Source organism: Peromyscus eremicus, chromosome X (genome assembly GCF_949786415.1).
Source record: "Peromyscus eremicus chromosome X, PerEre_H2_v1, whole genome shotgun sequence".
NCBI lineage: Eukaryota > Metazoa > Chordata > Mammalia > Rodentia > Cricetidae > Peromyscus > Peromyscus eremicus.
In genome coordinates this window covers 132181742-132204574 of record NC_081439.1, presented here as the reverse complement: position 1 = coordinate 132204574, position 22833 = coordinate 132181742, and the positions used below count along the sequence as shown (strand labels likewise).

General features: G+C 39.2%; 1 protein-coding gene across 1 annotated transcript in view; it reads left to right on the top strand.

Moving 5' to 3' along the window:
• The first annotated feature begins 162 nt into the window (after positions 1-162).
• Mecp2 (methyl-CpG binding protein 2) overlaps positions 163-22833 on the top strand; it is a 60935-nt gene continuing 38264 nt past the window's right edge. The window contains exon 1 of the mRNA XM_059250445.1: positions 163-280. Coding sequence (XP_059106428.1) covers positions 255-280 — 26 coding nt within the window. The 5' untranslated portion in view covers positions 163-254. The remainder of the gene's footprint in view (positions 281-22833) is intronic.

Here is a 22833-nt window from a genome sequence, read left to right as displayed (position 1 = left end):
TGTCATATGGCAGTAATTTATTCTTTGCTTCTAACTAGATGAGCTGGGAAGTAACATAGTACTTTGTCTGTGTTTATCTTCAAAATGTCCCAAAAAGCCTTGGGAAAAAGGTGCAGCTCAATGGGGACTTTCAACTTACAATTTTCTTTGTTTTAGGCTCCATAAAAATACAGACTCACCAGTTCCTGCTTTGATGTGACATGTGACTCCCCAGAATACACCTTGCTTCTGTAGACCAGCTCCAACAGGATTCCATGGTAGCTGGGATGTTAGGGCTCAGGTAAGTAACCTTCCTTTTTTTTTTTTTAGTATATGTCCTGGTTTGGCCATCTGTTTTTAAAACAAAAAAAAAGGAAAAAAAAAGATACATTACTCTTGGACAGTATAAAAGTACCCACAAGATGAAAAACATAACCTGGCCAAACTGTGCCATATAATAAAAAAAAGTCACTTCCCTGAGCCCTGAAAGGTCAGTTCAGTTTGGGTAGAGTTACTTGGTAGTCACAATGTGATCTGGGGGTGGGTGTCAGATTAGAGCTGGAACTGGTGATCTGCAGCTTCAGTTCACCTTGAAGCAGGAGAGTGCTTGTCCTGAGCTCTTCACCTATGCTGCTGCTCTTACCTAGTGGTCTTCAGCATGATGCTTTCTTTGCTTTGGTTTGGGCTAAATGACTTACTGGTCAATGTTAGCAAAAAGTAGATACAGGAACTGGTATGTGGTCCCCTAGAAGGACACCCTTCTGAAAATGTCACAGAACAGTCCTGGAGAATATGGCTAATGGTGCTTGCTTGCTGTACTCAGACACATGTGCAGCTCTTGGGATTCTAGAGCAGAATAAGTGCTTTTGGAAAAGCTGGTGAGCCAAGACATTGTAGACCTGACATTTAGGTGACAGATCTGCTGCAGTGGGGTACCATTGTGTGGTACTATTGTATCGACTTTAGTTTTGTAAGAGTGAATTGTTCTGTAATTTCTCATCTTTTATCAGACTCAAACCTCTCAAGCTTTTTTTTTTTTTTTTTAAATCAATGGTTATTCCACATTTGATGTTTTTGTCACCTGGATTTCTGTGTGATAAAACAGATCATTCCAATGGAATTTTCCCATTTTCTACAGAAGAAAATGTTGGCTGTTCACACATGCTGCATTGTAATTCCAGCCGAGACCCCCAAATAGCATTTTCTCTGTATCTAGTATTTATTACACCTCATAAATCTATTGTGTACATGCACATTACCCCCTCCCCCAATAGCCTATTTATCTGTGGGAGTAAGTTTTAGGTAGAGGAGAATAGAAGGAAATGAAGACCATAGCACTGCCTCCAGGTCCCAGGTTTGGTTCTGCTCTTGATCCTGTGACTTTAATTGTCATTCTCCTTACTGTGATGGGGCGTGCTCCAGACCTGGCTGACTGTTCTTTGTGCTCTACATATTTATACTGGTCGGAGTTATATAGCTAGTGCTTTATCTCAGGAATTCTGTGGAATAAATGTAATAGGAACAAAGATGGGTTTCTTCTGATAGATGTTGAGCTGGGAGTGGTTTGCGTTTTTTATAGTATTTTTCTCAGTTTACAAATGCCTTTATGAAAAAGGTAGTAATGACACTACATGTTTCTCCAAAGAAATATAGAAAAGATGGATAGTTTTTTTTTAGAAAAAAAAATCTTACTTCTTACAAATAAGAAAAACATAACCATTTGAGTTCAAACAATAGAATTTGTCTTTACTTGTAAAGTGTATCATATCTTTTCTCCTTTTAAAAAATTGCCAGGCATGGTGGTGTATAACTTTAATCTCAGCACTTGGGAGGCAGAGACAGGTGGATGGATCTTTGTGAGTTAGAGGCCAGCCTAGTTTACATAGCAATTTCTAGGCCAGACATGGCTACATAATAAGACCCTGTCTCAAAAAAAAAGAATAAAACTTTGAAGTAGAACTTCTTCATAAGCCAGTCATTTTGAAGAATGGCTGCCTAGACTTGGAGGTACTGGTAGGTATTGGCACATCGCCTTTCCAAATGGCTGTCTTAGTTCCTGGGGCTTCATAATTAGATAGCTATGTTTTAAATCAGTTCTCTTTTCATTATTACTGAAGTTGAACCTCAGTAATCATTGGCCATTTGTATCTGGCCTATGTGAATTGTGTGTTCATGTTCTGTATTCATTATTCCATCAGAATAATTTTTTAATTCTGTGTTTGAGTGTGTCTTTCTGTCTGTGTCTTTAGGGGTGTGTATGTATATGAGTGCAGATACCTGTAGAGGCTAGAGGTGGATCCTCTTGGAGCTATAGATATGAACAGTTGTAAGATACCTCACTTGAGTGCTGAAAACGGAACTCAGGTCCTTTGCAAGAGCAGCAAGTGCTCTTAGCTGCTAAGCCATCTCTCCAGACCCCCAAGATACTTCTTTTTAAGTGGATCTATAAGAAGCCAGGGCCTTGTACTTTCTAGAGCCACTGAACTGAATACCTAACCTTTGTAAGAACTCTTAATATATTAAGAATTTTGACTCTTTGTCATAGTGCAGATATTTTTCCTACTCAGTTATTTTTTGATACTGCTTGTCTTTCTATATAAAATCTCAGACAGCCCAATGATTGGCTTAGTGGGTTAAAGATACTTCTACCAAACCTAATGACCTAAATTTGATCCCCAGAAGCCATATAGTAGAAGAGAACCATCTCCTGTAAGTTGTTGATTCCCACAAGTTGTCCTTGGACCTACACATATGCACTATAGTACACACATGTGTAATATGTACTCATTAAAAAATGTTAGGATTTCTTTTGCTTTTAGAAAATGTTTTCTGGGGGCTAGAGAGATGGTTTAGTGGTTAAGAACATAAGGACACTTGCTGCATGGCAGTGGTGGCACACACCTTATAGTCCAGCACTTGGGAGGCAGAGACAGATGGATCTCTGTGAGTTTGATCTACAGAGCAAGTTCCAGGGCAGCCAGGGACACATAGAGAAACCCGGGCGGTGGTGGCACACGCCTTTAATCCCAGCACTCGGGAGGCAGAGCCAGGCGGATCTCTGTGAGTTCGAGGCCTGCCTGGACTACCAAGTAAGTTCCAGGAAAAGGCGCAAAGCTACATAGAGAAACCCTGTCTCGGTGGGGGGGGGGGGGGAAGAAAAAAGAAAAACCAAAAGAAAAAGAGCACTTGCTTCTCTTGCAAAGGGTCTGGATTCAGTTCCTAGAACCCACAGTTGGGTGTAACTCCTCTTCTAGGGGATCCAACACTCTCTTCTGCCCTCCACAGGCATCAGGCATGCATATGGGAATAAACATACAATTTTTTATAAAAGAAAGTCTTTTTCTACTAAGAGTTAGTTGATTTTCACTTTTATTTTCTTTCTGAAAAGATTGATGTATTTATAATATATACATATTTAATGTACATCATAAGTTCATGTTTGTTCCAAATTCTTTTATAAATTCATTTTTAAAATTTCTGTGTGTGTGTGTGTGTGTTAGACTAAGGGATCATTAGGCTTGGTGTCATGCCTATTTATGTCTCTCTAGCCCTTGTAGTTTTTTGTTTTTTTTAAAGATTTATTTATTTATTATGTATACAGCATGTATGCCTGCACACCAGAAGAGGGCATCAGATCTCATTACAGATGGTTGTGAGCCACCATGTGGTTGCTGGGAATTGAACTCAGGACCTCTGGAAGAGCAGTCAGTGCTCTTAACCTCTGAGCCATCTCTCCAGCCCCGCCCTTGTAGTTTTTTAAATTAGCTTACAAAATGATGGTTTCATTATGGTATTTTCATATGTATTCTGTTCTGTTGCTCATTCTTCCCCAGTCCCTTTTCTGTTCCCCTGCCTTGTCCTGCTAGTCCTCTCTATGGAACCCCCACTTTCTGGTTTCATGTCATATGTGTTCTATTACCCATTTCCCCCTTAAGTTTGCCCCGTGTTTTCCCACATACTGATTTTTGTGTTTAATTTTGGCGTGGGATGATGTCTAGAAAACACTTGGTTTTGTCTTAGCCATTTGGTGAGCTAGTCATTAAATTTTCAAATTTATCAAATGCTGTCTTTAGATAAAACAAAGTATCTCTTAATTGTTTTTCCTATTTTCTCTGTAAAGTTGTGTTTTGATTTTCCTTACATTTGGGGAGCTTGATGGTGGTCCTATTAGCCAACATTTATTCATTCACCTGCTTTGAGTACCTGCTTTGAGCTAGGGGCAGTGCTAAGGCATTTTCTCCTTGACTTGGTAGATGTGGGCTACAGTGCTTCCACAAGACTTGAACACAGCAGATCTTCACAAAAGCAGATTTTTGATAAAATGATAAGAGTTCAGAAGAGTCTGTGTTGAATTTTTCAAAGAGCCAGGTGTAGTGGTACACACCTTTAGTTCCAGCACTTGAGAGGCAGAGGCAGACAGATCTTTAGGCCAACTAAGGTTATAAGGGCTCTGACTCTTTTTAAAAAGTATGTTTAAAGAGGCTGGAGAGATTACTCAGTGGTTAAGAGCACTTGTTGCTCTTACAGAGGACCCAGGTTTAGTTCTTAGCATCCATAACCATCCATAATTCCAGTTCCAGGGAATCTTTTCTGACCTCTGTGGGTACCAGACATGCATGTGGTACACATACATACATGCAAGCAAAACATTCATACACATAAAATAAAACCAGTAAATCTTAAAATTTTAACTGTATTTTGAGACAAAGTCTCACTAAATTGCCCAAGCTGGCCTTAAACTTGTAGTCTTCCTGCCTTAACTTTTCCAAGTTATTGGACTGACAGACATGTACCACAAGCTCCAGCATATATTAAATTTGTTTTAGTCAAAATACACATAAAGGTTACCATATTAATATTAACTTTTATGTTAAAATGGTTACCATGCCATTTAGTATGTTGAGATTGTTGTACACCTATTATTGCAATCCATATCCAGATCTCTTTTTTTAAAAATAAAGCTGTAGTTCTGTGCTCAGTGAACACTAATTTCCACTTTCTTCCTTCATTCCCATCTTTTGCTAAACCACTATCCTGCTGGCTGCCAATTTGACTGGTCTAGTGCCTTACTCTGAATGTTTATGAATGTGTGTTTTTATGTATTTTGTGTCTGCTTACACACAAGAATGTGTGGGAATGTATCTTTTACCTGAACTATAAAATATGGTACATAGTTGCAGAGCTTGCTTTCTAGTTAATGTATCTTAGACATTGTTGGAATTAGTTCATAAAGAACCATATCATTCTTTTTAACTATTGGGGCTATATAGTCTATTTATGGGATGTACTATAATTCATTTAACTGGTTTTCTATTAATGGGTATTTGTGTTTCTAATTGTTAAAATTTCATTAATACTAGCTCAGTATGGTGGCACACACCTGTAATCTCAGTACTTGGTAGGCAGAGGCAATAGGATCATTGCAAATTTGAGGCCAGCCTGTTCTACATAGTGGGTTCCAGACCATTCAGAGCTATATAGCAAAATCCTGTCCACCCAAAAATGCTAATGATATACATTCTTCCTTGTAGATACTATTTAGCTCAGTGATAAGTTTATCTGTAAGAGAAAGTTCTAGAAGTGGAACTTGCTGGGTCAAAGGATATATGCATTTTTAAATTTCAAAATATTGTAAGCGAAGGGGTGGCCATTTGGTTGTAGACTTTTAGGGGGAAAACTGTGAGTAGATAAACACAAATTTATGACTACAGTACTATTTTTAGAGATTAGAGTGTAATTGGGCTAGGAGGAAGTTGTTTTTAACAGCGCTAGAAAATAAAACTTTGGAAGCTTCCATTTCATAAAATGTCCTCATGTGAGCAGGGCATTTCAGGCAAGACATTTTACTTGAGAAGAATTTCGGCTTTTTCCTCTTTGTGAATCTTGAAGAAAATGAAATATTTTTTATTTTGAATCATTCTAAGTTGTGGTAGCTTCTTTGGATGCCTGGCTGAAAAGTATCCCTCAGATGCTGGACTTTCTGCCTCTTTCCTGTTTTAATTATCCTGTAAGTATTTGGAACTAATTGCTGTTGCTTCATTTCTCTATGACTTTTGTAGTATATATAGCAATACTTTATTCATATAACCTTTACTGCTTGAACTTCTGTTATGTAGGGTAATTGCTAGCTACTGGGGACTGTCCTTAATCCCGGCCTAATATAGGTACAGATGGGCAAATGGGCTGTGACTTTCCAAGGGGTTGACCGCTATGATTGTGAAAAGTGTGTGCCACTGAGGGAGCACATAAAGGGTTAGATTTGGGGAATGGAGGCAGAGAATGGGTTTTCTTTGTTTTAAATGGCAGTCAATACCTGAATAGTAAGGAAACTTTAGCTGAGTCCAGGAGAAAGCATCAGTAGGACAAAATGAGTCTTAAGGATAGACCAGATGCCTGGTAGCTGAGGCATAAGAGAATATGTGGGGCTGGCTCAGAGTGGCTGGCTCAGTACATCAAAATAGGCAGGTGTGAGTGGCAAGCTGGAGCCTGGGAATGGGAACTCTTGTGTTTTCAGGCATGTAGTACAGATGTTCAGGCAGCTGTATACCAGGTATGCCAGGCAGGCTCAGCTTTCCTTACAAGCTACATCATATTCTTAAGCTATTACTCTTACCATCAGAGGCAACAAGCAGTTCCCTGTCCATCCATCTTGTCCCATTTCCACACTGAATTTGTTCTGGAGGGGATCACTCTTAGGCCAACTTCTGTCACCTTCCCATTCTACCTGTTGGGCCTCCAGGGCTCACATTGTAGATATCCTCACAGAACCTCCTTCCCCTACAGTTTTGCCCCAGGAGACTGACAGACATTAACTAGGACAGGGCTTTTCCTTCCAACATAGTTTATTTTCTGTTAACATAGTAATGCTCAATAGTGCCAGCCTGTGAGGTCCAGACTTCCACAGGAGCAGAAGCTATCTATGGTACTAAATGATACTTAGTTCTCTTGATTTTTTATTCTAGGAAAATACTTTACCACTAACCTATACCTCCAGCCCTTAAGCTCTTACTGATTTTCACTTGTTGGTATTTTTTTTAAATGTGTGTATGTTTTTATTTTTGAGACAGTGGTGCTGTGTAGCACTGACTGGCCTAGAACTTTCTGATTTTTTGAAACAGTCTAATGTAGCCCAGGCTAGCCTCAAAATCCGTATGTAGCTGAGGCTGGTCTTAAATCACTAATCCTACTCCACCTCCCAAGTACTGGGATTAGATGTGTATATCACCATACCTGGCTTTATTATTTTTTGAACAAGACTTTGGTAGTGAAGGAGGTGTGTGAGTAAACCTACTCCTTTCTTGTCATGGCCCAGGTCTGCCCTTGATGAGCCAATGTTAACAGCACTTGTTCTAATTCTCCCAGCCTGTAGGAGCTAAAACTAGAACCTCCTAGATCCTCTGAGCTTTCAGCTCTCCTATCCTCCCTAGGTCATTCTGAGGTTCTGTTCTCCTAAACTACAGTCTTCCTAGCCCATATACCTTACTCATGTGGTAGCTACCTGAGTACTTTTTGACCCAGACATAAGTGTTAGCAATTTGCATATTTATGCCAGGCTCCTTTTATAGAACCCAGAAACAGTCCAGCTAAACCCCAACCCATGATTAACATTAATTTCCCTGCTTCCCCAAAGCAACCAGTCTGCTAAAATTGATCAGGACACATTGCCTGCAAGGTTTGTATTGTACATACAGCATAGTATATTTTACAGTGCTTAGCAAATTTGTAAAATGCTGCTGTATGCAACTTCTCCCTCCCTCCCTCCCTCCCTCCCTCCCTCCCTCCCTCCCTCTCTCTCTCTCTCTCTCTCTCTTTGGTTTTTCAAGACAGGGTTTCTCTGTGCAGCTTTGTGCCTTTCCCGGATCTCGCTCTGTAGACCAGCCTGGCCTCAAACTCACAGAGATCCGCCTGGCTCTGCTTCCCGAGTGCTGGGATTAAAGGCATGCGCCACCACCCGGCTCTCTCTCTTTTTTTTAAAGTATGGTTGCATTGATCTTTGCAAACCTTGTTCATTTGTGTCTCCTTTTGCTGTGGGAACATTTTTTGCAACAGAAGTCTAGCTAACCAGAGTCTTGACTGTGAATGGAATTAGAAACAAGGATTGGTATTTGATTTATGTTTACATCCTTTGGTTCTATTAACCAAGAAGTTGTTGCATCTCTGTGTTTGTAAAATCTTTCTACCTAGGCTTCCTCTCTCCTTTGTAACCTTCCATATTTCTACTAAACCATGGATTTAATACTTTTGCATCATGATCTTAATTTTCTCCATGTGAGTTGATTTTGAAAATCTTAAAATATTTTGGCTTGTTTGGGGCTTTTAATACTCCTGGGTGTTCTCCCCCAATTTGGGACTGTATCTGATTCTTTTATTTTTTTTGTTTTTTTCCTGTGTGTAGTATCCCTGGCTGTCCTTGAACTCCGCCTGCCTCTGTCTCCTGAGTGCTGGGATTAAAGGTGTGTACCAGCATGCCTAGCATTTTTATAAATGATTTAAACATTATATATATACTAGTGTTCCTTATGTTTACTTGCCTAGTTGTTGAAAGTTGTTCATCTGTGTCCAATTCCTGATAATCCCAAATCTTCATTAGTTTCTACCAATGAAAGAGATATCCTTTATAAATGAACAGACTCAGTATGCCAAACTACTAAGGGAAAATTCCATTGCTTGAGGTATGTATTGACATTGCTTTGATGTGTTATATTCTGATTTTTCCTACACATATTTAGTAATTCATTTTTAAAATACAAATTTCCATGTGTTTCTAGGTTTTGTGTTTTTGTAAACAGCAGAAGGTATTAGAGCATATTAAGGACTAATTTGCTCTAATATTTTTAGCTGTTTTTGGAATTGTACTTGGCAAAAAAAATATACAAACGTCTGCAAATTGTGACATTTTGCTTTTTGTTCTTTTAAATTCCAAGATAAATAAATCTAGTGGATTTTTTTTTGGCTTGTAAAATCATGGGAATGATTAAAATTATAAAACCCAAGTAGTTAGGACAGTTGAAAGTTTTTTTTTAAATAGTTATTTATTTTTTATGTATATGGGTGTTTTGCCTGCATGTGTATATCTGTATGAAATGTGCAGTCTTGGTTTCTGAGGAGGCCAGAAGGCGGCTTAAGATCCTCTGCGACTAGAGTAACAGTTGTAACTGCCATGTGGGTGCTGGGAATTGAACTGGGGTCCTCTGAAAGAGAAGCCAATGCTCTTAACCACTGAATCACCTCCAGCCCCAAAAGTATGTTTTAAAGTGATGCTACCTTATTAAAAATGTAGCTTTTAAGTACTTGTATAGTATTCCTTAGAAGTTCTTCCAGATTAAGACAAAACAATCAGAAATATGATACCTTTCTTTTTTTTATGTGCATTGGTATTTTGCCTGCATGTGTGTCTGTGTGAGGTTGTTGGATCCCCTGGAACTGAGTTACAGACAGTTGTGAGCCACCATGTGGGTGCTGGCAATTGAACCCTGGGTCCTCTAGAAGAGCAGCCAGTGCTCTTAACTGCTGAGCCATCTCTCCAGCCCCAGAAATACGTTATCCTTAAGCTTTTTGGGCTTGTTTTTTGTTTTTTTTTAACCATTTTTTTTATTAAGATTTATTTATTATGTATACGGTGTTCTGCATGTACGCAGGCAGAACACCAGAAGAGGGCACCAGATCTCATTACAGATGATTGTGAGCCACCATGTGGTTGCTGGGAATTGAACTCAGGACCTCTGGAAGAGCAGCCAGTGCTCTTAACCTCTGAGCCATCTTGCCAGCCCCTGGCTTTGTTTTTTTTTAAGACAACGTGTCATGTACCCCAGACTGGTCTCAGACTCCTCATATAGCTGAGGATGACCTTGAACTTCTGATCCTTTTGCTTCCACCTCACAAGTTCTGGGATCGCAGGTAGACATCACCCCACCAAGCAGAGCCCTTTTTTAAATTATGCAAATACTGTTACAGTAAGAAACTTAGAAAATATATATAGGTACAAAGATTAAAAGCTAAAAAACACCGGATGGTGGTGGTGCACACCTTTAATCCCAGCACTGGGAGGCAGAGCCAGGAGGATCTCAGTGAGTTCGAGGCCAGCCTGGTCTACAGAGGACAGGGACCAAAACTACACAGAGAAACCCTGTCTCGAAAAACCAAAAAGAAAAAAAAAACCATTCTGCTGCATGCCTTTAATCCTAGAACTCAGGTGGCAGAGACAAGGCAGATCTTTGAGTTCAAGGCCAGTCTGGTCTACAGAGTGAGTTCCAGGACAGCCAGGACTACACAGAGGAAATCCTGTCTCGACAAAACAAAACAACAAGTTAGAAAACATTCTGATAATTCACCAGGCAATGAAAATTGCTGTTACTATTTGTGTGTTTCAGAGATAAGGTTGTAGCTCAGTAGTAGAATGCTAACATGTTTGCAGACCTGAGTTCAGTCTCAGTGCCTCAAGGAATTATATCTTTTTAGATCTCTAAATTAAGGGCTTTGACTCTCAGATTGACAATTCAGGGATTTGTGACCTCTGTTGGGAAAAACATTCCATTTTTGTTCACTGACAGTTGTAGACAATAGGTCATTCATGGTAATATTGGGAGTAGCTCTGGCCTTGGCATGTAGCTCAGTGGTAGAGCACATGCTTAGCATGTGTAAGGCCCTGGATTTGGTCTTTAGTACCAAGAAAGTATGTGACTATCACCAGTAGAAAATAAAAATCTTTTCAGATTACATTGTATTTATTGTAGATACATGAAATATCATATGTGTTCATTACTGCTTCTAATTTTTTTTTTGAGACAGAGTTTCTCTGTGTAGCTTTGTGCCTTTCCTGGAACTCACTCTGTAGCCCAGGAGGGCCTTGAACTCACAGAGATTCACCTGCCTCTGCCTCCTGAATGCTGGGATTAAAGGCGTGCACCACTACCACTCGGCTCTAATTTTTATAGTTAGATCTACTTAATTAATCAGATCTACTGGATCTGATTAATGATTTACGAAAGAAGCACATGTTATTTTAGCATCAATTCTCAAAAAATCATAAATCATTTTCTGCGTATTTTATTTTATGTATTTCAAACTATTTCCTGAGGGGGAATCTAGAAACCAAAACATGTTTATGACAAAAAAAAAAGGTTATGAATGCCCATCTGTGGGCTGAAAGTATAGCTTATTGGTAGGATGCTTGCCTCGCATTTGTGAGGTCCTGAGTTTAGTACCCAGACCTTGGAGGTGGAGTGGGGAGAGATCTCTGTTGTTTATTATTCCATGCAACAGTAAATTAAAAAATAAATCATGTCTGGCTTGGTGATACGTACCTATAACCCAGCACTTGGGACACCATCATAAGTAAATAAATAAGTGACCAGTCGACTTGAAAAATACCCAAAGTAAACTTTAAAATAGGGGCTGGGAGGATGTATCCCTGGGTAAAGTACTTCTTAAACAAGCATGAGAATCGTGAGTTATGATCACCAGCACCATTTTTAAACAAATAAATAGATGTGGCAGAGGTGGAAACAAGAGGATCCCAGGGGCTCTCTGGCCAGCCAGTCTAGTCAACCTATAAGGTCCAGGTTCAGTGAGAAACCTTTTCTCAAAATATAAGGTGGGGAAGCTGGATAAAATTCTCAGTGGTTAAGAGTGCTTACTACTCTTGCAGAGGACTTGGTTCAGTTCCCAACATCTACAGCAGCTCACAACCGTGACTCCAGAACCATTCTGTTACCTTCTTCTGACCTCCTTGAGCACCTTCACATCCATGATGCATGTACATACACACATACACATAAAATAACAAATCCCTTAAAAATAATAAAATAAGCAGGAAAAAATAAAGAGGAAGACACTACCTGCCAACCTCTCACTTCTGTATGTGCACACATGCATGTGCACATGTGCACCCACACTAAATAAGTAAATAAAATAAGTTATCACTGGGCTAGAGATAGGGTTCAGCAGTTAGGAGCAGCCCATAGCCCATAGCTTACAGAGGACCTAAGTTTTATTCTCAGCACCTGTGTTAGGTGGCTCACAACAACCTGTAACTCCAGCTCCAGGGGATCCTACACCTCTAGCTTCCATGGGCACTTGGCACTCTACACACACTTAAAAATAAATCTTTAGCCAGGCGGGAGTGGCACACACCTTTAATCCCAGCACTTGGGAGGCAGAGCCAGGTGGATCTTTGTGAGTTCGAGACCAGCCTGGTCTACAGAGCAAGATCCAGGAAAGGCACAAAGCTACACAGAGAAACCCTGTCTCGAAAAACAAAAAAAATAAAAAATAAATCTTTATAAAAAATTAAGGTATTGCCGGGTGGTGGTGGCATATGCCTTTAATCTCAGCACTTGGGAGGCAGAGCCAGGTGGATTTCTGTGAGTTTGAGGCCAGCCTGGGCTACAGAGTGAGGTCCAGGACAGGCACCAAAACTACACAGAGAAACCCTGTCTCAAAAAACAAATAAAGAATTAAGGTATCAGTACTCAACTAGGCAGTTATATAGGATAAAGCACAGGTATACTAAAAGTAGACAAAGGAACTCGAGAGATGTCTCAGCAGTTAAATGCACATATTACTCTTGCAGAGTACCTGAGTTTGGTTCTCAGCACCTATGTTGGGTGAGTCACAACTGCCTTTAAATCAATCTCCAGGGGATCCAATGCTTTCTTCTCTCCTCTGTGGATACTAAAAGTAGACAAAGGAACTAGAGAGATAGAGAGATATCTCAGCAGTTAAATGCACATATTACTCTTGCAGAGTACCTGAGTTTGGTTCTCAGCACCTATGCTGGGTGAGTCACAACTACCTTTAAATCAATCTCCAGGGGATCCAATGCTTTCTTCTATCCTCTGTGGATATCCGCACTCACATGTGCATACTACCTTTACCCCATAACCCATAAAGATAATTTTAAAAATAAATATTTTTAAAAGATACAAAATGAAATTTGAATTTTCCATTTTGAGATAGTGTCTCACTATGTAGCTCAAGATGTCCTCAAATTCATCATCCTCTTGCCTCACATTTCCAAATCCTAGGATTGTAGGTATGTGTCACTGTACCCAGCTCAAGTTCATCTTTTTTTTTTTTTTGGTTTTTCGAGACAGGGTTTTTCTGTGTAGCTTTGCGCCTTTCCTGGAACTCACTTGGTAGTCCAGGCTGGCCTCGAACTCACAGAGATCCGCCTGGCTCTGCCTCCCGAGTGCTGGGATTAAAGGCGTGTGCTACCACCACCCGGCCAAGTTCATCTTAATTACACCTAAAATTTATTAACACATATGAGCAGTTTATAGATATGCAGAGTATAATAGAAGAGAATTGGGTTTTTTGTATATGTCTATTTATTAATTACTATTATTGTATATTTAAGTGTTGTTTGTTTTTGCTCTTTTGGGGAGCCTGCCACCCAGCTCCAAAATAAATCACACACAGAGGCTTGTTATTACTTATAAATGTCCAGCCTTAGCTTGGCTTGTTTCTAGGCAGCTTTTCTTAACTTAAATTACACCATCTATCTTTGGTCTTAATGCTTTTATCTTTTTCTATTCCTGTATGCCTTTTCTTTTCTTCTTACTCCAAGACTAGCTGTTTAGCTGGGTGGCTGGGTGGCTGACTCCTGAAGTCCTCCTTCTTCTCTGGCTACTTTCTTCCTCCCACATTTCTCCTTCTATATATTCTCTCTGCCTGCCAGCCCCACCTATTTCTCTCTCCTGCCTCACAATTGGCCATTCATCTCTTTATTAGACCATCAGGTGTTTTACACAGGTACAGTAACACAGCTTCAGAGTTAAACAAATGCAACATAAACAAAAGTAACACACTTAAGATAATATTCCCCAACATTCCCCCCTCTTCTTTTTAAACAAAAATGAAAAGTTTTAACTTTAACATAGTAAGACTGTACACAATAAGAACAATTATCAAGTAAAGGTTACATTCACATTGTACTGAATTCCAATTCATTTGTGTCTGGTAAATTTAAAGAAAATACTTCATAATCTGTCTTATCTTAGTAAATCCAAAATTTTATACCTAATTTACTTTTATCATATCTAAGGAGAACTGCAGCTATAACTATCTAGTCTTCAACTCCATCAAAGACCACAGAAGGATATAATATTATTTAAGTAAACAAAATGAGTATTGCAAACAACTTCCAAAAACTCTAGAAATGACAGAGATGTCTGACTGCCTGGACAGTTACTCAAAAAGTTCCTCTAAACATTGGGGCATCCATCTTCAGCCTACAAACCCGTAGTGTCTGGCAGACTTTTCAGTGAAGCAGGAAATTTGAATGACTGTCCTGCCTATATTGGCAAACTTTGTCGGTCACTTTCCTCTGTGTCCTACAGAATGTCTGGCAGTTTGTTCTGTGAAGCAGGAACCCTAAAGGACCATCCTGCCTTGTTTTGGCAAAGTTCAGCAGTCACTTTCCTGTGGGTCCTGCATGTCTAGTTTATATAACATACTGTCAATCAGTCCAGGCAAGAGCAGCTTCTTGCCCAAATGGCTAGCCCTGCTACATTGAAAGCAAACTCCATAAGGAGTTTCTTCGATGCCCATCATTTCTGAAGTAAATTGGTGCTGCTAGGAACAGATGTGTCTCATTGTCATGAAAAGCCCTAAGTTAACAAAACATTTTAAATGCCTTATTCTATAGGTCTTCAAAAGGTTTGAAGACTATCTGTCTATCTAAAATATATCTCTATATGATCTGGAAAGCATACCTAACATAGCTACAATTTTGATTGTTATAAATGACTGACCACTAACCTATGTTTCCTGATTATCCTATATAGTTTATAATAATAGCTTTCAAAAACTAGAACTTCACCCTACATTTCCAAATGAACTGCATAGGCACAATACCTCAAACAAAAACAGAAACATACGTACAATATGTTGTAACAAAAATTAGCTTATATTTTTATCAATATACAAAAATCCTTTAAACAAGATTAGAAACATATATTCAGTGTAACAAAATTAACATTAAATTTCTATCAATATACCAAAATCCATGCCAGTGCAAAATATCTGAGATTAATAGTTGTCTTTTTATCCTATATTCCCCTAAATTGTAACAAACATCCATAACCCACCAAATAACCAAAGACTACCCACACCCCCCAACTCTTGGGAATGTGGGTGTAGTTTTCTCCATACTGCTTCCTGCTGTCTGTGGATGAAGTATCTTTAGGGTCCCAGAGAGAAAATTTTTAGATAATGGCCAAGTCCTGGGAAGACCAACTGTAACTTTTGTTAATAGATATCACCTGTCAAGATTCAGGAGGTCTCCCTGTTCTATATTATTCCTGAAGGAATACACAGCCTCTTGTTTCCTGTGGAAACAAAACTCAAAACATTTTTGATTTCCACTTGACAAATATATTTATTGACTTTTTTAAAATTAAGGCATTCCTAAAGTAGGTAGATTGGTTCAATTTTACAGTTCAGTTCACAGTCCCATGTCTCTTAGCAGCTGTCATTTGCTTCTTAACAATCAAAAAATTGAAAATCAACACAACATACAGAATCCAGATTCCCTATGTATTTCCCATCTCTACATGGCTTTTTTTATTTCTTTACTTCTCTCTTTAAAGACTTTATTTTTAAACTATTTCTTTTTTTTCTGTGACTATACCTTTTTTCTTAAGCCTATGCACATTGTTAAACACACTGTAACCTGTTTAGAGGTTTTTTTTTCTGTCTGGGTCTGTTTTCACTGCATATCTCTTAGCCTTTTTGACTATGTGAGCAAACTTTAAACTGCCAAGATACACCTGAATCCTCCGTGCAGCTCTCTTGTCTGGCTCTGCCCAAAGTGGGTCATGAAAGCCAAGCCTAAAAAATCACAGCCGGTCAGAGGTTCATCTGACCAGGAACTGCATTCAGCCTTCCTAGAGCTCTAGAGAGCTGATGCACTATGGCAGGCATTTTTATTTAGTTTTTTGTTCCTTCTTAACATACTGGCTGCTCAAGGGCTTGCTAGCAGGCAGAAACTCTTAAAAGAGCCAAATCTTTATTTTTCTCAGCTTTCTTAAACCCTCAGTGGAAATTCAGGCCTACGTCGATACACCGAAATGTTGTTTGTTTTTGCTCTTTTGGGGGGCCTGCCACCCAGCTCCCACATAAATCACACACGGAGACTTGTTTTTAATTATGAATGGCCTTAGCTTGACTTGTTTCTAGCTAACTTTTCTTAACCTAAAATCCCGTCTCTTTGGCCTTGGGGATAATTCTCTATTCCTGTATATCTTTTCTTTCCTTCTTACTCCATGTCTGGCTGTTTAGTTGGGTGGCTGGCCCCTGAAGTCCTCCTTCTTCTCTGGCTACTTCTTTCTTCCTACCAGATTTCTCCTTCTATATATTCTCTCTGTGTGCCAGCCCCACCTATCCTTTCTCCTGCCTCGCCACTGGCTGTTCAGCTCTTTATTAGACCACCAGGTGTTTTAGACAGGCAAAGTAACACAGCTTCACAGAGTTAAACAAATGCAACATAAAAGAATGCAACACATCTTTGCATCATTAAACAAATATTCCACAACATAAATGAATGTAACATACCTTAAAATACTATTCTACAACAGAGTAAAATATGGGAAATGGCAAGGAATGGTCAGAGAGATTGACAGCAACTGGATCATGCAGATTTTGGATGTTGATAACAGAATGGTAGGAAACTTGGAAGGTTAAGTTTGTTGGGGTTTGAGGCTTAATTTACAAAATAGTAGGTTTAATTATGACATTTTCATATGTATAATTTGGTCATATTAACTGCCTTGTTACCCACAGTTACCTCTTTTGCTGGTTGTCTTCTTATTCCCTGAAAGTCCCCCTTCTACTTTGTCTTATTTTAAGCTTCCACTTAGGAGAGAAAACGTGGCATTTGTCTTTCTTTATATTTTAATTCCTTTGAGACAGAGTCTCATGTACTCAGGGCCTGGCTTCAAATTTGCTATGTAGCCAAAGATGACCTTCAAATCCTCCTGCCTCTACCTTTTCCAAATTACTGGAATTTCAGGTGTGTACTACCATGCCAGGTATTTGTCTTTCTGAGTCTGGCTTATTTTGGTTCTCATGTAAGTGGCCTTCCTTTTGTCTTTCCTTCCCTAGATTTTTAGAATCTTCTTTTTCTTCTGTGTTCTGAAATTTAAAGAGGCTGTGTCTGAAACTCTCTTTTCATTCATTGTTCTAGGGATTGCTCAGTCAGAACACTTTTGTATGTTGTCATGTTTTTAAAAACTTAAAATCTTGGGCCAGAGAGATAGCTCAGTAGTGAAGAGCACTTGTAGCTCTTGCAGGGGACCCAGGTTCTATTCCCAGGACTCACATGGCAATTCACAATTAATCTGTAACTCCAGTTCTTGGGGGATCTAATGTCTTCTACTGGCCTTTACGAGCACTGCATGCATGTGGTACAATTACATGGAGACAAGACAGTCGTGCATATAAAATAAAAACAAATAAATATTATGTTCCTTTGTTTTTAATTTTGGAACCGTGGATTGCTCCTGTCTCAGTTTTTTTTTCAATTTACATTTATTGGGGGATGTACTGAACTTTGAACCATCCCCTGATTTTCTGAGCCTCTGTTAAATGCTTTATTTCATTTTACCCTTTTTTCTTTACTTTGAATCCTATATGCCCACTGACTAGATTTGACAGTTGTTAACATACTGGCATATTTGCCTGGTCTGTATAGATTGGTACATTTTTATACTTCTTTGCTATCATTTGAAAGGAATTCACAGACATGATGGCATTTTACTCTTCAGTACATCTCCTAAAAATCATCATATTTTCTAGTTTAAGCACAACGCCCTGGGTCACATCTAAACTACACCCACTCCAATTTCAAATTCCCTTCAAATGTCTCTTATTGCTGTGAGTTTGGCTGCAAAGCAATTAAATTTTACATATTTACATTGCATTCAAGTTTTTCTTGCTTTGTCTATTTTGACAGGAACATCCTCCCCCCCTCCACTTTACCTTTAACAACAAGTCTTTAAAAAAATATTATTGTTGTTTTAGATTTATTTTATACGTATAAGTATTTTGCTTGAATGTTTCCCAGATGTGTGCTTTGTGTCACCAGAGGTCAGAAGAGGGTGTTGTATCCCCTAGAACTAGAGTTCAGAATGGTTGTGAGCTACCTACCCTGTGAGTGCTGGGAATTCTGCAAGAGCAACAATTACTCTTAACTGCGAAGTCATCTCTCCTGCCCCCAACATTGACTTCTTGAAGTAATCATCCCAGGCAACTCACATTTTAGAAATCTCTTAATATGGGATTTAACTTTTTTTTTTTTTTTTTGGTTTTTGGTTTTTGGAATTTAACTTTTATCTGTTACATTAATTGTGAATGAGAAGTTAGATTGGCAGGCTTGTAAGGGTTAAACCTTCACAGCAAGAATCTCTCACAGGCAGTGCTGGATACTTCATCACACATCAAATTAGGAATCACTTAATGGCTTGTTTTATGTGGTGTATGTTGCTACCCACACTTTACTAAGTGGCTAAATGGTTAAAGGAGCTAACTAGTCAGGTGTGGTTGACAACCTGTAATCCTAGTTAGCACTCATAGATAGTATCATCACTTCAAGCTAGCCTGAGCTCCTATCTCAAAACAAGCAAAACACAAGGGTACACAGTGTGTGTATACATACTGAAGGTAGATGGTCACTGCCAAATCTCTTCATTATAAATGTACAATTTTTCTCTTGATCTATAAGGTTTGGCACCACACAAATATTTTCTTTCCCAACAGTTATTTGCTTAATGACTTTAGCATTCATTGATGATCTTTGCCTGAATTCATTATTTTATTATGGGCTGCAAAATTACAGTTTTTTTTTTTTAATTCTGTCATCTTTCTTTCTTTTTTTGGTTTTTCAAGACAGGGTTTCTCTGTGTAGTTTTGGTGCCTGTCCTGGATCTCACTCTGTAGATCAGCTGGCCTCAAACTCACAGAGATCTACCTGGCTCTGCCTCCTGAGTGCTGAAATTCTGTCATCTTTCAATTGCCGTTCCTCTGTAAAGAATTTTCCTATCAATTAAGGAGGAACTATATTTCCTTCCCAAAAGGTATAGATTCTTAATCTTTGCCTTTAATTACTGGATTAATTACTAAATTTTAGAACAAAGAATTAGTGAAATAATCACCTTTGGTGGTAACAAAATATTTGTTGTTGTGTTTTTCATGTTGTTGTGGACTCATTAAGTTTTATTTATTAGAAATTTTATAATTCAGCTGGTCCATGGTGGTACACATCTTTAATCTCAACACTCAGGAGGCAGAGGCAGGCAGATCTCTGACTTTGAGGACAGTCAGGGCTATACAGAGAAATCTTGTCTAGAAAGAAAAATTTTAGAATTCAGCTAGTCATTGTTTTATGATCAAATTATTCTGAATTTGGTCATTGAATCCCATATACGTATTATGTATGTATGTATGTATGTATGTGAGTGATTTATTAGAATGGCTTACAGGCTATAATCCAGCCAGTCCAACAATGGCTGTCTACCAACAGAAGGTCCAAAGAATCCAGTAGTTGTTCAATTCATGAGGGTGGATGTCTCAGCTAGTCTTCAATATATGCCAGAATCCCAAAGAAGTAGGTTCTAATAACATTGAAGGAATGGACTTGTCAGTGAGAATGAGAAAACAGCAAGCCAAAAAAAAAAAAAAAAAAAAAAAAGAGAGAGAGAGACAGAGAGCAAGTTTCCTTCTTTCCTGTCCTTTATACAGGCTGCCAGCCGAGGTGTGGCCCAGATTAAAGATGGGTCTTCCTACTTCAAATGATTTAATTAAGAAAGAAATCCCTCATGGGTAAACCCAGCCACTTGGGTTTTAGTTAATTCCAAATGTAGTCAAGTTGACAACTAAGAATAGCCATCACAAATCTACCCTTTATCACTTTGACACTCCGTCATATCTCCTTAAGCCATGCTTAATTTCCAAATGAAAACAATAACCAGGTCATAATTACATCTAATTACATGATATAACTATCTCTTTGTACAACCCCAAATGCATTATAAATTTTAGAATAGGTGATAATGTCCCTTGAGAGACATTCTTTTACTATCTCAAACTTAAATGTGGTAACCACTAATATTCTCTTAATTGATGTTACATTACATTATAAAGAAATAGAGGAAAGAAAATGCAATTCCTATATAAATACATTCTTAACAAAATTTGACACTCATGTCATTTATAATCCTTGTTTCTGCAACTGGTCATGAGGTCTTAGCTGGTATTTATAACTACCTTTCTCTACTACCCATTCTGTATTTCTTCCACCTTCAGCAAGCACCTCAGCAGGTCTTGGCTCTTTCCTTGAAGGAGTGACCTATATCCTCATTTCTGAAGGGTCTGTGCCCTTTCCCCTTGTCATCTGCCTGGATTACACTGTTGTAGTCTCCCATGGACTTTAATCACAGAACATGGTAGTACCAAGAGATACCCTAAGGAATCTCATGCACTCCAGACATAATCTTTCTTACCTCCATTGGAGAGACACAATACAGTTTTCCTTTGCTAATCTGATCAAACACCCCTCCCAATACTGTTATTCTTTAGCCTGATGGCTTAAGGGCATCAGAAGCCCAAAGTGACCAGTGGGAGTCTGAGCTTCATTTTAATGAAATGTTTGTTATGTCTCTAGGCAAGAGCCCTCTTCCCCCTGGAATCAAAACTTCTGGATCATCAGAACTTAATGTCGTGGGAAGCAAAAATTTTCCTAGTGGGTCACTAGGGGTGATAGTCAAACTATTCCCTTTTCCATCCCTTGATTCGTGGACCTATGGATTTTATGAACATGAGCCCACTATTAAACTTCTAGCTATGAAGTGTGTTCCTTGGTCAGAAGCAGTACTGTGTGGAATATTGTGATGATGGATAAGACATTCTGTAAGTCTACAGATGGTAGTTTTGGCAGAAGCATTACCTACAGTAAAGGCAAATCCATAACCAGAATAAGCATCAACTCCAGTAAGGAAAAAGTGTTGTCCTTTCCATGGAAGAAGTGCTCCAATGTAGTCAGCCTGCAACCAGGTCATTGGCTGATCACCCCAGGGAATGGTGCCATGTCTGGGGCTCAGTGTTGGTCTTTGCTCTTGTAAGATCTGGCCCTCAGGCAGCAGCTGTAGCCAGGTTAGCCTTGGTGAGTGGAAGTCCATGCTATCTAGCCAGTGTATAACCTTTATCTCTGCCACTGTGACCACTTTGTTCGTGGGCACATTGGGCAGTGACAGGATGGCTGGCGAAAGAGGCTGAATGTTCATCGAACAGGTCATCCTATCTACTTGATTACTGGACTCCTCCTTTGCTCACCTTTTGATGAGAATTTACATGGGACACAAGTATCTTCACATCCTTCTTCCACTTGGAGAGATCTATCCACATATCCTAGTTCTTACCTATTTTCCAATCATGTTCTTTCCAAGCTTCTGACCATCCAGCTAGTCCATCAGCTACAGTCCATTAATCAGTGAATAATCGCACATCTGGCAATTTCTCCTTCCAAACAAAATGTATGGACATGTGTAGTGCCCAAAGTTCTGCCCACTGTGAAGATTTCCCTTCACTGGTGTCTTTCAAGGTTGTCTCAGAAAGGGACTGTAATGCTGCGCTTCTGGGTGATTCCCGCATAATGTGCGGAACCATCAGTAAACCAGGCCACTACAGTCTTCTCTTCCTCAGTCAACTGATCATAGAGCACACTCCATGAGGCTATAGGTGCACACTTGGCAGCAAAAAACATTGTAATGGCAGTAAAAACAATAGGCATTTGGGCAACTTCTTTATGTAACTTGCATGTGCCTCAGGACATGCAAGGACCCGATCACATATATACTTCCATTTGGATAATGGATTGCTGCTGTGCACATCCTACTTTATCACTTGGTAGGTTATATAAAACCCAGCTAATGATGGGCAGCTCAGATCACATGGGAACTTGGTGGCCCGTTGTCAAATGTTCAGTTTCCACTAAGGCCTGATAGCAGGCCAAGAGCTGTCTTTCAAAGGGAGAATAGTTATCTACAGATGATGGTAAAGCCTTGCTCCAAAACCCCAAAAGTTTCTTTTGTGATTCACCAATAGGGACAAAATTTGACAAACACTCATGTCACAAGGCTCTAAACAGCATCCCAATCTGCCACTGACACCTCTAGTATCAGGTCTGCTGGATCCTGGTCCAAGTGGAAGAACAGCCTGCCCAGCAACCTGGACCTGTTGAAGAGCCTTCTATTCCAGGCTCCACTCAGAGCTAACATCTTTCTGAGTCACTTGTTATATGGGCTGGAGTAACACACCCAAGTGAGCAATGTGTTATCTCCAGAATCCAAATAGGTCCACTAAGAACTGTGCTTCTTTATCAGTGGTGCAATAATTTTATCATGTGCAGTAACTTATCTTTCACCTTGGAAGTAATATCTCTGAATACCCACACCACTGGACTTCTAAGAATTTTTCTGAGGTGTAACACCCATGAATTTGGTTAGATTTATTTCTCATTCTTTGATGCACATATGTGTTACCAACAGGTCCAAAAGTGGTTGCTACCTCCTCCTCGCTTGGTCCAACCAGCATAATGCCATCTATATAGTAAAACAGTGTGATATTTTATGGAAGAGACAGACAGTCAAGATCTCTTCTAAGTTATGACACTGGGCTGTAGAGTGAATATATCAAGGTAAAACTGTGAAAGTATACTGTTGGTCTTGCCAACTGAAAGCAAATTGCTTTTGGTGGTTCTTATGGTCAAGTACTGAGAAAAAAGCATTTGCTAGATCAATAACTGCATACCACGTACCAGATGTGTTGATCTGCTCAATTAAGGATGCCACATCCGGTACA